The sequence below is a fragment of the Oncorhynchus clarkii genome, chromosome 2, assembly GCF_045791955.1.
Source record: "Oncorhynchus clarkii lewisi isolate Uvic-CL-2024 chromosome 2, UVic_Ocla_1.0, whole genome shotgun sequence".
NCBI lineage: Eukaryota > Metazoa > Chordata > Actinopteri > Salmoniformes > Salmonidae > Oncorhynchus > Oncorhynchus clarkii.
In genome coordinates this window covers 87,061,130-87,073,656 of record NC_092148.1, presented here as the reverse complement: position 1 = coordinate 87,073,656, position 12,527 = coordinate 87,061,130, and the positions used below count along the sequence as shown (strand labels likewise).

Genomic DNA, 12,527 nt, shown 5'->3' with positions numbered 1-12,527 from the left:
TCTCAGCCATCTCCCCCTCTCCAGCTACCCAAATCACTCTCATCCATCTCCCCTTCTCCAGCTACCCAAATCACTCTCAGCCATCTCCCCTTCTCCAACTACCCAAATCACTCTCATCCATCTCCCCTTCTCCAACTACCCAAATCACTCTCAGCCATCTCCCCTCTCCAACTACCCACAATACCCTCAGCCATCTCCCTTTCTCCAACTACCCATATCAATCTCAGCCATCTCCCCTTCTCCAACTACCCACATCACTCTCAGCCATCGCCCCTTCTCCAAATACCCACATCACTCTCAGCCATCGCCCCTTCTCCAACTACCCATATCACTCTCATCCATCTCCCCTTCTCCAACTACCCAAATCACTCTCAGCCATCGCCCCTTCTCCAACTACCCACATCACTCTCAGCCATCGCCCCTTCTCCAACTACCCATATCACTCTCAGCCATCTCCCCTTCTCCAACAACCCACGTCACTCTCAGCCATCTCCCCTCTCCAAATACCAAAACTACCCAAACCACTCTCAGCCATCTCCCCTCTCCAAATACCAAAACTACCCAAACCACTCTCAGCCATCTCCCCTTCTCCAACTAACCAAACTACCCAAATCACTCTCAGCCATCTCCCCTTCTCCAACTAACCAAACTACCCAAATCACTCTCAGCCATCTCCCCCTCTCAATCAACCCACATCACTCTCATCCATCTCCCCTTCTCCAACTACCCACATCACTCTCATCCATCTCCCCTTCTCCAACTACCCAAATCACTCTCCTCTCATCCATCTCCCCTTCTCCAACTACCCAAATCACTCTCAGCCATCTCCCCCTCTCCAGCTACCCAAATCACTCTCAGCCATCTCCCCCTCTCCAGCTACCCAAATCACTCTCATCCATCTCCCCTTCTCCAACTACCCAAATCACTCTCATCCATCTCCCCTTCTCCAACTACCCAAATCACTCTCAGCCATCTCCCCCTCTCCAGCTACCCAAATCACTCTCAGCCATCTCCCCCTCTCCAGCTACCCAAATCACTCTCATCCATCTCCCCCTCTCCAGCTACCCAAATCACTCATCCATCTCCCCTTCTACAGCTACCCAAATCACTCTCAGCCATCTCCCCTTCTACAGCTACCCAAATCACTCTCAGCCATCTCCCACCATAGCTAAAATAACTTTCTGAGAAATGAGAATAGAGAAGAGGAATAAATAAATGCCTCATTCTGTGAGAGATGTCCACATGCAGGAGCTTTCCATTCAGGCTGTTGTGAATAAGTGTGTTGCCATTCAATCATGTCTAAGGGGTTTGCTCTCTGTGTGTATTTAGGACACTGACATTATGTTTTGTTTCCTTCATCAGGATGTTAATCTGGGAGGATGGTAGTCTAGAGATCATATGTTTTGTTTCCTTCATCAGGATGTTAATCTGGGAGGATGGTAGTCTGGAGATCCTGAATGTGACCAGGGCAGACGAGGGGCGCTACACCTGTTTTGCTGAGAATGACCGGGGCAAGGCCAACAGCACAGGCTTCCTCTCTATCACAGGCAAGCTGCATGCACACACACACACACACACACACACACACACACACACACACACACACACACACAGACACTACACACGCACAGACACTACACACACACACAGACACTACACACGCACAGACACTACACACACACACATGGACACAACACACACACGGACACAACACACACAGACACTACACACACACACACACGGACACAACACACACAGACCCACCACAGGGCAGCTGCCCTGCCCTTCTCTGAACCAGACTCATAAACTCATTATTCACACATAGAAACACCCATCTGACCTCCAGTCCGTCAGCCTCCTCTGACTGAGTTTATGGACCTCAGGGGACCAGTGATGAGGGTTAAGAGCCTTGCTCAAGGGCACAATGGCAGTAGGTAGCACATGGCATATTGAAGCCAGTAGCCTCTGGCTGCTGGTTCATCTCTGGGATTCAAACTGGGAAACATTGTTACTGAGTCGCCTTGAGGCTCGCGCCATTTCACAATCACTACCATCGCTCGCACACAGAACGCCTATCTGACCTTCATCAGTCTTATGAGACTGAGTTATGGTGTCCCAGGGGGTGGGGTCTCAGGGGGCAGGGTCTCACGGGCGGGGCTTTGGGGGGCATGGTCTCAGGGGGCTGGGCTTCAGGGGGCTTGGTCTCAGGGGGCGGGGTCTCAGGGGGCTGGGCTTCAGGGGGCGGGGTCCCAGGGAGCCAGTAGTGATACATGCTATCACTCTATTACTCACCCCTCATAGCCAACACCTCAGATGAGATCTGACAAGGTTTTTTTTTATAGGATGTACAATTTTGAACTAAATGAACTGTGGACAGAGCCCCTGTTGTGATCAATACCTTACCCTTCAACCCCCTCTACTGGTCAGATATGATCACTGCCACTGCCCACTGCTCCACCTCTTGTTCACATCAGTACATTCTTACACAGACTCTCTCACTCATAGGATGTTGGTGGCACCTTAATGACTGGAGTGGAATTAGTGGAATGGTATTAAATACATCAAATACATGGTCTCCAGGTGTTTGATGCCATTCCATTTACTCTGTTCCGGCCATTATTATGAGTCGTTCATCCCTCAGTAGCCTCCACTGTTCTCACACTATACAAACGACAAATATTTCCCCACGTTTTAGGTCTGAAAGACCAGGCTGGTATTAGTGGAGAATTCTTTATCACGGTACATTAAATGCAGATTTTTGCACATTGTTCTTCTAATCGGGGCGGCAGGGTAGCCTAGTGGTTAGAGCGTTGGACTAGTGACCTGAAGGTTGCAAGTTCAAATCCCCGAGCTGACAAGGTTGTTCTGTCGTTCTGCCCCTGAACAGGCAGTTAGCTCACTGTTCCTAAGCCGTCATTGAAAATAAGAATTTGTTCTTAACTGACTTGCCAAGTTAAATAACGGTAAACCAAAATAATAATAATCGGCAAGAACACACGTTGCTGTTAAGACTGACCACCCCTTTTTCTCACCAGAGGCCACTAAGATCACCTTGGCTCCGTCCAACGCGGACGTGACGGCGGGCGAGAGCGCCAGCATGCAGTGTGCCGCATCACATGACTCATCGCTGGACATCACGTTCGTCTGGACCATGGACGGCCGCTCCATCGACTTCGACCGGGACGGGTCCCACTATGAACGCAACCCGGTAAGAGATTAAAAAAGCAGGCCAGAAATCTTAGTGTTGACGGTTCAAATCCCGGGTATGGCAGAAATATTCCTTTGGTGTAATGCTGTACTACTTATAATACCACTATAACTCCCTGATACCCATTTAGCGTCAGTTACTAAAAGACCCATGGACTGCTGACTGCTGACGCCCTGTATACTATATCAGTTTAACTGCAGTTTCCTTTCTCGTACATTATGAATGACGTGACCCACTCTCTGCCAGAACAGTCTCAGCATTCACCATCTGTCATTCCGCAGACTGGAGGCATGCACCACTCTCTATAACGGTTCTGATTGATGATTAAGTAAATATATGCATTATTTTTGTATTTTTCTATTGGAGGTAGAGTTAGTTAGCGCTAGTCGGCTATACATGCTCCAAAACGCTGGTATTTTTTCATCGATATCTAGTCTCCATCTTCTTTTTAAATAGTGAGCCAAAATGTTTTCAGCACTTTTATTTACATGACTGATCAAAACTCGTTTTCTCATGCTCTCTCTTCTCTCTCTGCAGCAGACATACAGTATAGTGAGCAATATGTTTGGAACATCAAATCTGAATACAATTGTAGTATTGAATTGCAATACATATTTCATCATGAGAATCGCAATACATATTGGCATCTAAGTGACAGTGATAATATTGTATCGTGAGGACCATGACAATTCCCTAGCACTAACAAACAGCGAAAGGCTACTGCAGATATTCTGCAGGCCACTGTGATCAAATATTCTGTCTATGAAATCTTCCCATTGATAATACTACAGATCCTCTATGTTATATTCTTCAAACGAAGGGCAGGAGGGTTGACGGCCCCACGGTAAAGGCTCCCTGTAGTTCTCCTGATCTGGATGTTCAGATCGCTGTATTCCTCCTATATGTAGAACCATGAGTCTGGCAAACAAGACTATATCCCTCAGGACTCAGGAAGCTGCAGTCTTGGTATAGTAGCTCCCATGCTAGTCCTCAGGACTCAGGAAGTTGCAGTCTTGGTATAGTAGCTCCCATGCTAGTCCTCAGGACTCAGGAAGTTGCAGTCTTGGTACAGTAGCTCCCATGCTAGTCCTCAGGACTCAGGAAGCTGCAGTCTTGGTACAGTAGCTCCCATGCTAGTCCTCAGGACTCAGGAAGCTGCAGTCTTGGTATAGTAGCTCCCATGCTAGCCCTCAGGACTCAGGAAGTTGCAGTCTTGGTATAGTAGCTCCCATGCTAGTCCTCAGGACTCAGGAAGCTGCAGTCTTGGTACAGTAGCTCCCATGCTAGTCCTCAGGACTCAGGAAGCTGCAGTCTTGGTATAGTAGCTCCCATGCTAGCCCTCAGGACTCAGGAAGTTGCAGTCTTGGTATAGTAGCTCCCATGCTAGCCCTCAGGACTCAGGAAGTTGCAGTCTTGGTATAGTAGCTCCCATGCTAGCCCTCAGGACTCAGGAAGTTGCAGTCTTGGTATAGTATCTCCCATGCTAGTCCTCAGGACTCAGGAAGCTGCAGTCTTGGTACAGTAGCTCCCATGCTAGCCCTCAGGACTCAGGAAGTTGCAGTCTTGGTATAGTAGCTCCCATGCTAGCCCTCAGGACTCAGGAAGTTGCAGTCTTGGTATAGTAGCTCCCATGCTACCGGGCTAATTAAAAGTGCAGGGGGCACAGCTGTCATAGCAGGAGTTCATGCTACTGTTTCCAATGGCCATAGTGTTACTATTATCAAAAACCTATAGATTGTACCAATAGACCGTGTGACACCGTGCTACACTTACAATAACATCTGCTAACCATGTGTATGTGACCTATGAAATGGAATTTGATTTGACATAAAGAGTGTTGTGGAAGAGTAGGTGTTTGCAACAATTCATTTAAATTCAGTCAATTCAGGAAGTAAAATGAAATACAAACCTTGGCTTGCACTAACTGAAATGGTTGTACTAATTGAAGATTGTACTGTCCTGTTCAGAATGGTGGGTCCAGTGGAGAGCTGATCATCAAGAACACCCAGCTGAATCACTCTGGACGTTACACCTGCACCGCCCAGACCCCCGTGGACAACGTCTCCGCATCCGCTGACCTGGTCGTCAGAGGTACGTCACATGTACACACACACACACGCACACGCAAACTAGAGTTGGGTGGGAGGTGGGTGAAGGGCTAGACAGAGAGTAGGAGATGATTGATGCACATTTTTCACTCTCTCAGTCCACCCTGTGTTTTGTCTCATTTCTGCTCCATATATTGGTTTATTAATCAGACATCTCATTTCTGCTTCGTCTATTGGTTTATTAATCAGACATCTCATTTCTGCTTCGTCTATTGGTTTATTAATCAGACATCTCATTTCTGCTTCCCATATTATTAAGGGAAGATGAGATGCCCTCTGAAGGACACAGCAGCACCTTCAAACTAAACTCTCACAGAGGGGGTGTCATAAAATAGCCTGCAAAAATTTTATTTTTACTACTTTATTGGGCACAAATAATTTTATGAAGTGTGTGTGTGTGCATATGTGCGCGTGTGGGTGTAAGGGGTTATAAGTCTATCCAGAGTAACCAGACCGTGGCTGCTTTGCTGGTTGGTCTGTCAGCTCCGTGGCTCCGTCACAGTGGTGGAAATTCCACTGTAGGAGTAAATGTCTTCTGTCTTGGAGCCTGGTCAACCACTGAGGAGGAGGCACATGTTACAGTCTCACACCATGGCATTTTTAAACACACTGCTGTAGATATCTCCCGGAAAGGTTTTTTATGTCGCCTCCTCAAAGAGCTTGAGAATGTAATTCTCCGGTGTTTGTGTTCTTTGGTAGCCAGAGAACTGTCTCTTTTTAGTCATTTCTGTTTGGCATTCTATTTCCCTTGAAGCTAATATGTGTGCACTAAACTCCTACAGTACGTTTCCAAGGTGATGTCTGTCATACTGTACTCCGTAATGCCGCCATGATGATTCATGTTTTCACCTCCACTATACCTGCTGAGTGAAGCCTTGTCTTTACAGCCCGTACACTACTCCCATAGACCCCTAAATATAACCTTTCCCTTAGTGGAAAAAGTCTCTTCAGAATGAGGCTAAGAGCTCTAGCAGAGAAAGCAGTGATCCGGGCGGTGTCCCAAATGGCACCCTATTCCCTATATAGTGCACTACTTTCGACCAGAGTCCTGGTTAAAAGTAGTGCACTATAAAGGGAATAGGGTCCCATTTGGAACGTAGAGTCTGTGTGAGGTGATCCTCATCGTGCCCTCGTGGTGGTTCTTTTGAAGCAGGGGCTGACAGATGGGCAGGTGAATGGGCTCAGGCTACGACAACGATCCCAGAGTACAGTCAAATCAAAACAAGGCAGAGACCCTGGCTTGCTTAAATGGAGTGTCAACACACAGACAGGAAGGAGATGAAAGATGACCATTTATCAATTCTGACAACCAGGAAGTAGATTTAGATTACACCAGAGAAACAGCTCACAGCACCTGTATTTTACCATCACCATCTCATTATTACTATCTTATTATAGCTCCATGATAATAATACGAGCTGTATCTGAATACGTCTGCGTATTACAGCAACGTATTGTTGTCTTTCAATGGGGGAAAAACCGAAAAACGCAGTGGCTTAGAATTTTGTATTTGACTGTTAAATGATACTTTTCTCCCATATGCCATTCATAATAAACTAGTCTGTCTCTGGAGCTTGTCCCATTGCACAGACCCTGGCCTGCACCGAGACGGATTCAGAGCTTGCTCTATTCACCAGTCCGCTTCCACACAACAATACAAAAAGCATGAAAATTGACTCATTTGTGTGAAAGATGTCACTAAATGTTCCAGTAAAACAACCCCGGGCTTCTTCACGCACGCACGCACGCACGCACGCACACACACACACACACACACACACACACACACACACACACACACGTCTCTCGTTCTCTGGCAGTCTACAGTCTAATCACCTTAGTTCTCTGGGTGGATTCTGTGGCAAACATGAAAGAGCAAATCCTGCTTGATTTCTGGGGCCGTCTGAGGCTAAAGCTGTGGGTTGAGAGAGAGGGAGATTGTCAGAGAGGGAGTGACTCACCCCAACAGTCTGGGTTTTCTATTAGACAGTCTTTCTAGTCCTCTCTCTCTCCTCCAGGAAGGGCAAAACTACCAAGAAAAACAGTAGATTAAAAATGTCTCTCTCCCTGGCTTTTAGGCTTGGTTGATTTGTCAATACCCTAAGTAATGTGTTAATCCACCAATCTAAGACTGAATGATCTGGTAAAAGTGTAACTTCAGCGGAAATGCCTGGTTTTGATGTGCTGTTTTTGATTTGCTCTTTTACAGCCTGGTTTTGATGTGCTGTTTTACAGCCTGGTTTTGATGTGCTGTTTTTGATGTGCTTTTTTACAGCCTGGTTTTGATGTGCTGTTTTACAGCCTGGTTTTGATGTGCTGTTTTACAGCCTGGTTTTGATGTGCTGTTTTACAGCCTGGTTTTGATGTGCTGTTTTTGATGTGCTCTTTTACAGCCTGGTTTTGATGTGCTGTTTTACAGCCTGGTTTTGATGTGCTGTTTTACAGCCTGGTTTTGATGTGCTGTTTTACAGCCTGGTTTTGATGTGCTGTTTTTGATGTGCTGTTTTACAGCCTGGTTTTGATGTGCTGTTTTTGATGTGCTGTTTTACAGCCTGGTTTTGATGTGCTGTTTTACAGCCTGGTTTTGATGTGCTGTTTTACAGCCTGGTGTTGTGCTGTTTTTATGCATCAAACAGATTCCATTATTGTAGTCTTAGCAGCCTGGTTTTGATGTGCTGTTTTACAGCCTGGTTTTGATGTGCTGTTTTACAGCCTGGTTTTGATGTGCTGTTTTACAGCCTGGTTTTGATGTGCTGTTTTTGATGTGCTGTTTTACAGCCTGGTTTTGATGTGCTGTTTTTGATGTGCTGTTTTACAGCCTGGTTTTGATGTGCTGTTTTACAGCCTGGTTTTGATGTGCTGTTTTACAGCCTGGTGTTGTGCTGTTTTTATGCATCAAACAGATTCCATTATTGTAGTCTTAGCAGGCAAGACATCTTGCCAAATCTTCTTCCACGAGCAGGATATTGAAACATTGGTTAATCTTGTTGGTTTTGTTTTGGATTATGCGACGTGTGTATGCCTGTATTTGCTGTGTATTTTTGTAACAATTATCACCCATCAAACCTCTCAACCCCCTCCTCCCCCTCCGCTCCCCCTCCTCCCCCCGTTCCTACTCCGTTCCCCCTTCTCCCCCCTCCGTTCCCCCTCTTCCCCCCCTAGGTCCCCCTGGGCCTCCAGGTGGGGTACGTGTGGAGGAGATCAGGAACAAGAGTGTCCGTCTGATCTGGAGCAGTGGAGCAGACAACCACAGCCCCATCTCTAAATACACCGTCCAATGCCGGGACTGGTTCTCTAAGGAAGACTGGAGAGATGCCACCACATGTGAGTTAAATAAATACCACCGTCCATATTGTAGACTGGTCAAATAAATACCCTAAATGTGTAGGTCTGATCTTGCAGTATGTGCCGCCACTTTTAGAAACTATATCAGTGTCTCCTCTCCAAGCTTTTCTGTCTATCCAACAAAATACATCAAATAAACCCCATGAACACCAGCGACTGGTCAAATAAACCGGAGCGTCGAACAGAGCCGGCTCTGGTGCCAGCTCTGGCTAAGAGCTAGGTACATAGATAGACACATGGTGGATCTCCAAAAGAAGCAAACCGTGCAGAGACTGAAACCACACATCAGTTCCTCACAGGCACCAAGTCCTAGGTCAGCTTTTACACAGAATGCAAAACAAGTTCTGTGCGTTAGTCTTTAGGCGCTGTACTGTAGCACCGATGTAATTCAACTTGTATGAAAAAGACGTCCGCGTGCTGGCAGCATTTTAACACACAATGTTATGCTGATTTCTCTGATACTTCTCTGAGGTGATACTATGGGTTTCTGTGTACAGTGCAATTCCTCACAATCTGCACACAATACCCCATAATTCAAAGCAATTCAACGTTTTTTAAACGTTGTTGGTAATGTCCCTGCCACTGAAAAACATCCCCACAGCATGTTGCTGCCACCAACATGCTTTACCGTAGGTATGGTCCCAGGTTTCCAGTTGACAGTCAGGCCTAAGAGTTTCAATCTTGTTTCCAAGCGGTCTGTCATGTGCCTTTAACTGAGGAGTGGCTTCCATCTGGCCGCTCTACCATAAAGGCCTGATTGGTGGAGTGCTGCAGAGATGGTTGTCCTTCTGGAAGGTTCTTCCATCTCCACAGAGGAACTCTGGGGCTCTGTCCGAGTGACCATCAGGTTCTTGGTCACCTCCCTAACCAAGGCCCTTCTCCACCGGTTGTTCAGTTTGGCCGGGCAGCCAGCTTTAGGAAGAGTCTTGGTGGTTCCAATCTTCTTCTATTTAAGAATGATGGAGGCCACTGTGTTCTTGGGGACCTTCAATGCTGCAGAAATATTTTGGTACCCTTCCCCAGATCTGTACCTCGACACAATCCTGTCTCGGGGGGCTCTACTCCTTTAATCTAATGGCTTGGTTTTTTCTCTGACATGCATTGCCAACTGTGGGACTTTATATAGGCAGGTGTGTGCCTTTCCAAATAATGTCAAATCAATTGAATTTACCACAGGTGGACTCCAATCAAGTTGTAGAAACAAGGACGATCAATGGAAACAGGATGTACCTGAGCTCAATTTCGAGTCTCAAATCAAATCAAACTTTATTTGCCACATGCGCCGACTACAACAAGTGTAGACTTTACCGTGAAATGCTTACTTACAAGCCCTTAACCAACAGTGCAGTTCAAGAAGAATGTAAATTGTCCGGTGGTGATTTTTATGAGTTGTTCAGCAGTCTAATGGCTTAGGGGTAGAAGCTGTTGAGGAGCCTTTTGGTCCTAGACTTGGCGCTCCGGTACCGCTTGCTGTGCGGTAGTTCATATGTTATGGGCTTTCCTCTGACACCGCCTATTATATAGGTCCTGAATGGCAGGAAGCTTGGCCCCAGTGATGTACTGGGCCATTCGCACTACCCTCTGTAGTGCCTTACGGTCAGATGCCGAGCAGTTTCCATACCAGGCGGTGATGCAACCGGTCAGGATGCTCTCGATGGTGCAGCTGTAGAACCTTTTGAGATTATGGGGGCCCATGCCAAATCCTTTCAGTCTCATGAGGTGGTAAAGGTTTTGTCATGCCCTCTTCACGACTGTCTTGGTATGTTTGGACCATGATAGTTTGTTGGTAATGTGGACATCAAGGAACTTGAAACTCTCGACCCGCTCCACTACAGTCCTGTCGATGTTATTTGGGGCCTGTTCAGCCCGCCTTTTCCTGTAGTCCACAATCAGCTCCTTTGTCTTGCTCACATTAAGTGAGAGCTTGTTGTCCTGGCACCACACTGACTGTTCTCTGACCTTCTCTGTATAGGCCATCTTATCGTTGTCGGTGATCAGGCCTACCACTGTTGTGTCGTCAGCAAACGTAATAAAGGTGTTGGAGTCGTGTTTGGCCACACAGTCGTAGGTGAACAGGGAATACAGGAGGGGACTAAGTACACACCCTTGAGGGGCCCCAGTGTTAAGGATCAGCATGGCAGACGTGTTGTTGTCTACTCTTACCACCTGGGGGCGGCCCATCAGGAAGTCCAGGATCCAGTTGCAGAGGGAGGTGTTTAGTCCCAGGGTCCTTATCTTAGTGATGAGCTTTGAGGGCACTATGGTGTGAAACGCTGAGCTGTAGTCAATGAATAGCATTCTCACATAGGTGTTCCTATTGTCCAGGTGGGAAAGGGCAGTGTGGAGTGAGATTGAGATTGCGTCATCTGTGGATATGTTGGGGCGTTATGGGAATTGGAGTGGGTCTAGGGTGTCCGGGAGGATGCTGTTGATGTGAGCCATGACCAGCCTTTCAAAGCACTTCATGGCTACCGACGTGAGTGCCACGGGGCAGTAATCATTTAGGCAGGTCGCCTTCGCTTCCTTGGGCACAGAGACTATGGTGGTCTGCTTGAAACATGTCGGTATTACAGACTCGTCAGGGAGAGGTTGAAAATGAAGTGAAGACACTTGACAGTTGGTCCGCGCATGCTTTGAGTACACGTCCTGGTAATCCGTCTGGCCCCACGGATTTGTGGATGTTGATCTGTTTAAAGGTTTTGTTCACATCGGCTACCGATGGTGCTCTCGTGCATGCTTCAGTGTTGCTTGCCTCGAAGCGAGCATAAAAGGCATTTAGCATAAAAGGCATTTAGCTCGTCTGGTAGGCTCGCGTCACTGGGCAGCTCACGTCTGGGTTTCCATTTGTTGTCCGTAATAGTTTTCAAGCCTCGCCACATCCAACGAGCGTCAGAGCCGGTATAGTATGATTCAATCTTAATCCTGTATTAACACTTTGCTTGTTTGATGGTTCGTCTGAGGGCATAGCAGGATTTTTTATAATTGTCCGGACTAATCTCCCACTCCATGAAATCGACAGCTCTAGCCTTTAGCTCGATGTGGATGTTGCCTGTAATGCATGGCTTCTGGTTGGGATATGTACGTACAGTCAATGTGGGGACGACGTCATCGATGCACTTATTGATGAAGCCGATGACTGAGGTGGTATATTCCTCAACGCCATTGGATGAATCCCGGAACATTTTCCAGTTTGTGCTAGCAAAACAGTCCTGTGGTGTAGCATCCGTGTCATCTGACCACTTCCGTATTGAGCTAATCACTGGTACTTCCTGCTTTAGTTTTTGCTTGTGAGCAGGAATCAGGAGGACAGAATTATGGTCAGATTTGCTGAATGGATGGCCGGGGAGAGCTTTGTATGCATCTCTGTGTGTGGAGTAAAGGTGGTCTAGGATTTTCTTTTCCCTTGTTGCACATGTCCCAGGCCACTAGGAGTGCCGCTTCTGGGTGTGCATTTTCTTCTTTGCTTATGGCTTTATAGAGTTGGTTGAGAGCGTTCTTAGTGCCATCTTCGCTTTGTGGTGGTAAATAGATGACTACGGGTAATATAGATGAGATCTCTCTTGGTAGATAGTGTCGTCTACAGCTTATCATAAGGTACTCTACCTCAGGCGAGCTATACCTCGAGACTTCTTTAATATTAGACATCGCGCACCAGCTGTTATTGACAAAAAGACACCCCCCCACCCCTCGTCTTACCAGAGGTAGCATCTTCGTTCTGCCGGTGCATGGAAAATCCAGCCAGCTCTATATTGTCTGTTTCTTTGTTCAGCCACGTCTCGGTGAAATATAAGATGTTACAGTTTTGATAGGATAATCTTAATAGTAGGTCATCAATTTTATTTTCTAACGATTGCACATTAGCAAGG

At 46.8% G+C, this 12,527-nt stretch overlaps 1 protein-coding gene across 1 annotated transcript in view; it reads left to right on the top strand.

Annotated features, from left to right (window-relative positions):
• The window catches only part of LOC139375429 (contactin-1a-like), a 227,053-nt gene that overhangs the window by 104,623 nt on the left and 109,903 nt on the right, over positions 1 to 12,527 (top strand). Inside the window, exons 14-17 of the mRNA XM_071117212.1 lie at positions 1,420 to 1,547; positions 3,036 to 3,208; positions 5,176 to 5,299; positions 8,479 to 8,640. Coding sequence (XP_070973313.1) covers positions 1,420 to 1,547; positions 3,036 to 3,208; positions 5,176 to 5,299; positions 8,479 to 8,640 — 587 coding nt within the window. The remainder of the gene's footprint in view (positions 1 to 1,419; positions 1,548 to 3,035; positions 3,209 to 5,175; positions 5,300 to 8,478; positions 8,641 to 12,527) is intronic.